This window comes from Scardinius erythrophthalmus (assembly GCF_964197995.2).
Source record: "Scardinius erythrophthalmus genome assembly, chromosome: 2".
Taxonomy (NCBI): domain Eukaryota; kingdom Metazoa; phylum Chordata; class Actinopteri; order Cypriniformes; family Leuciscidae; genus Scardinius; species Scardinius erythrophthalmus.
In genome coordinates this window covers 6,661,659-6,665,991 of record NC_138222.1, presented here as the reverse complement: position 1 = coordinate 6,665,991, position 4,333 = coordinate 6,661,659, and the positions used below count along the sequence as shown (strand labels likewise).

The window sequence follows — 4,333 nt, the reverse complement described above, 5'->3', positions numbered from 1 at the left end:
TTGAACACAAAATGAGATATTTTAAAGAATGTTGGTATAACCAGAGAGTTGACGGCACCCACTGACTTCCATAGTATTTTGTTTTTCCTACTGTTGAAATCAATGGGTGCCATCAACTGTTTGGTTACCAACATTTTATGTTCAACACAGGTTTGGAACACAGTAAATAATGACAACATTTTCATTTATGGGTGAACTATCCCTTTAAACCAGTGTTATGTTGTTCATTTCAATAATCCAGCAGGGATAAAGTGAAAGCAGGCTGTGGTTTTCACACTAAAGATTCACAGACGGGTGTGATATCTGAGTCTTGACTGTGCATTGAACTGAGTCCCGTATCTGAGTCGTCATCATTCCCGTCACATGTTTTTGAAAGCCCTCTTGCCTGCTCCACCCACACACTGTCCCCCTCGAGAGCCATCAGTCTGTCTGTTTCTATTGTGCTTTCCTCTTTCAGCTCCGCATTGTCTGCACCGTCCTCCTCAAAATCCAAAGAGTTGACTTTCTCCAATAAATCCGTTAGTTCTTTCTCTTTCGCCCCCCATATCTCCTTGGTCAAGTCCAAATCATTCCTTATAGCCTCCAAGTCTGTGTTCAGCCGCAGGCCGATGTACAAACTGGTGTCGAGTTGGGTTCTGATCCTCTCCTCTTCCAGAAGCAAGTCATTGTCAGACGACGCGTCCGGCGCTGAAGATCCTTCGTCGTGTTCTTGAGTTGTGACTCTGAGAGACGCCTCGCCAGAAGTGCTTTCGGCGTCTTTATTCGCAAGTTCCTCGTGCCTTCTCTTCATCCATCTCTGGTTGAGTTCCTCTTGGATCTCAGTCGTAATGCTCTCCATGAGGGCCTCGTGCTCAGCCAGTTCTTCTTGCAGTTTGATGACCTCCTCGCATCTCCTCGCATATTCCTCAAACTGGGCGAGGGCTTCTTCTGGGCTGGTTTTGTCCCCCTCGCAAACTTTATCAGGGTTGGCGTCCACTAAATACGTATCTTGGACATAGTTGATCCCGTGCATCTTCATTCTATCAAAATGAACTTTGGCCTCATACCTGTCGATTTCCCTGTCGAGCTCTTTTATCCTCTGAATCTGCTGGCGGATGGTGTGATCTTGAGATATGACCAGGTGCACAAGGGTCTCCATCTTCTCCATGCACGATTCGTCCTTAGATGCAGCCTGCGCTCTTTTCTTATTGATCTTATCCAATTTTCTGAACGCTTTCCTGACTATCCGCCTTTGTTTCTCTTGTGACAGAGCCATGGTCACTCTCGCGGTCCCCTTGTAAACACACGGGCTCTCCTTGCTGAGAACCACGCGCGCCTCAGCGCTCCGCGGCCCGTTGCTCGGGAGAGACGCCTCGTTCTTCACCAGCACAAAGCGCACGTTTTCTTGTTCCTCTCCCCACGCGCTCCACAGTCGCAGGATCTTGGTTTTGTTGGGTAAAATCCGCTCGACCCCTCTCCATTTCTCCACAACGCAGTAGGACTGAGGAGAGCCCGAGAGAGACACGCGCGTCTCCAGGTTCTGCTCCTCCAGTAAAACCCGGATCACATCTGCGCAGGTCGTGCGCTTCGACAAGCCCGACACGAGCTTCTCTTCGCGACAAACCCACACTGATATTTTACTCTCCTCTGCCTCCATCTCTCTGACTGATAGTTACTGTCCCAGCAAAGTTTTCTGCTGCAGGAAATTATTCAGATGAAGTAAAAACTATTATAAAAATAGAACTATTGTAGGCTACCCTATAAAATGTAAAGGGTTAATCCACACTGTTGAAATGAGAAAGTTGTAATGTTGTTGAAAGAGTTGCTGATGCTCCAGTCCTCATGTGTGTCTCTCGGTCTCTGTGAGGGAATGAGAGCTGACGGGACAGCGCTGCTGCGAGTGCACTGCACTGATCACATGACCTCTCTCGAGCCTAGATAGTCCCATTATAAGATAGCCTACCTGTTGTGTGCACTTCTATTCAGATGAAACAAAAGAAAAATCTCTGGTAACACTTTATTTTACAGTGTCCTTGTGATATATGTTACATGTAGGCCTATTTACCATAGTATTAACAGCATAATTACATGCAACTAACCCTTAACCAAACCCTAATCCCTAACCCTATAGTAAATACATGTAGTTGCTTATTATTACTTAAATATATAATTTCACTGCAATGACACCTTAAAATAAAGTGTAACCAAATCTCTTTTTAAAATAGCCTATTTAATAAAAACCGTTTAAGTAAACAATAAAAAAAATTAAGCAAGGAAATGAGAACACTGGATAAAAGAACAAGGATCTGAAAAGTTGTTCGGATCATTGACCAATAAAGCTTCAAAAAAGGTGTTTTTATAAAAATCTTTTCAAAACTGATGTAGGCCTAATACATATTTTTGAATCATGAACATGAAACTTACATGGAACATAAAAATGTGTTTACATAAAATGTTTCAAACCTAAAATTATGTCATTTAGTTTTTTTAGTTTATGTATTTAGTTTTTAATTTATTGTTATTGAGACGCCATTTTAAATTGTTTTCTTAGTCGGACAGTTGCAACACCTGACATTTGGGGGTTTAAGATAACGAAACATAAAATAATGTGTGTTTATTTTAAACGGAAATAATGCAATTGGACACAAATTGCATGTCAAGTCATTGACCCCAACTCAGTGAATTCATACTTCATATTCACTTATCAGTTTTACGTAATATTGTCTTTTACAAAACGCACTCGGGATTCATTTCTTTTTTTTTTTTTCTTTTTTTTTTATAAAGAAACAAATACCCTGACATGTTTCTAAAAAAAAAAAAAAAAAAAAAAAAAAAACACTTGATGATTATCACATACAGTATTATTATTATCATCATAATTATTATTTTGTTTTCGTTTCATGTCTTGAGGTTTTATTTTTTTATGTCACAATGACTTATCGTTTTATGACATATCCCAAGTGAAACGGCTTCTGGAACAGGAACAAATATAGGGCGGGCTTGATTTCGTCCACGGGGAATTTATTTTATGGTTGTGGTTTGCTATTGGTGGATCTCATGTGAGTGACAGGTTGGTTTTCCCGCCCTCACTCCAGTAAACACATCATCAAAGAGAAGAGATGTCGCTGCAAGAGGAAGGGGAAGTTATTTATAATTAAAGATTATGAAGGCACATGACAAAATGACAAAAACAACAATGCACACATTGATAAATCATTTATAATAAATACTGCAAAATAAGAATGGCTCATTTTGATTTCATGGTGACAAACAATTAGCAATACATTTGCTTACAGTGTTGATGCAATTGTTTAATGTTAGTTCATGTTGCTCAGGTCCATTATTAACAGATAAAAAAATGTATTTAATAAGTAAATGTTGAAATTAAGATTAAATATTGGCATACGCTTCAGAGCATTTTCATTGTTAGTTCATGTTTACTTACGTAGTTAACACATTTGATCAAATAGAACCTTATAGTAAAGTGCTACACATTAATCTGTGAGCAGTAGTGGATAATGGGAGATTTACAAAGACAAAATCTGTATTTAGCTGGTCATTTCAATATGTCCCCTTAAGGCACCTCACTATCAGCTGTTATCAGGGCATGACTGAGGGAGTCATCTCATGTGAGTGGACATGATTTAAAGTACTATTCACCTTTAACCTGAGTACATCTTTAACCTGCAGTTTCCGAAACAATAAAAACAAGCAGCCTGTCCCAACCCACAGTAAACTGACCCATTTCATAAAGGCCAGAGTTTACTGCTCATCATGCCTGAACAAAGCTTGTGACGAGATGGACCGTTTGTTTGCAGTTATTTTAATAGTTGCATTTATTAATCTTGAAGGCCAAAGTTGGGGTATTTGCTTCTTCAAGCTTGGAGTAGGCCTACTTGAAACGTGCTGCTTCCAGAGTATTGCATTAAGAAATTGAGAAAATAAAAACTTATTTAGAAATTGTACATCACAACACCAACAACCGTTTATCCTGTAGTATGCAGTGATTATAAGTCTGCAAATTTATAGACTACATGTAAACTCGAATTTCAGGGTCAAACCTGATCCAATTAAGATTAAAGGGCCATAATCCTTGTAATGAAAAGCAAATTGCATGATCATTGTATGGTTTTAAACTTCAGAAATCTCTTCATATCCACAAAAACAAAGACATACGCAATGACACCACACCTTACTTCGCTCACCCGAAAATGTATATTTCATTTTTAAACTTTTTAAATGTCTTTAAGCAATAAATAGCAAATAAAAGTAATTTATGTTAAAAAATTAATTTATTCTGCTTCCTGAGAACGATCCTGCAGCGACACCTGCCGTTTACTCTCATTATTGCAAT

The 4,333-nt window shown here is 39.1% G+C and overlaps 1 protein-coding gene across 1 annotated transcript; it reads right to left on the bottom strand.

Annotated features, from left to right (window-relative positions):
* Nucleotides 1-220: 220 nt before the first annotated feature.
* rassf10b (Ras association domain family member 10b) lies at nt 221-1,636 on the bottom strand (the record flags this gene model as incomplete). The annotated part of the gene is made up of 1 exon (XM_081356238.1): nt 221-1,636. The coding sequence occupies one exon, from the start codon at nt 1,634-1,636 to the stop codon at nt 272-274; it is 1,365 nt and encodes a 454-aa protein (XP_081212364.1). The 3' UTR covers nt 221-271.
* Between the last annotated feature and the right edge of the window lie 2,697 nt (nt 1,637-4,333).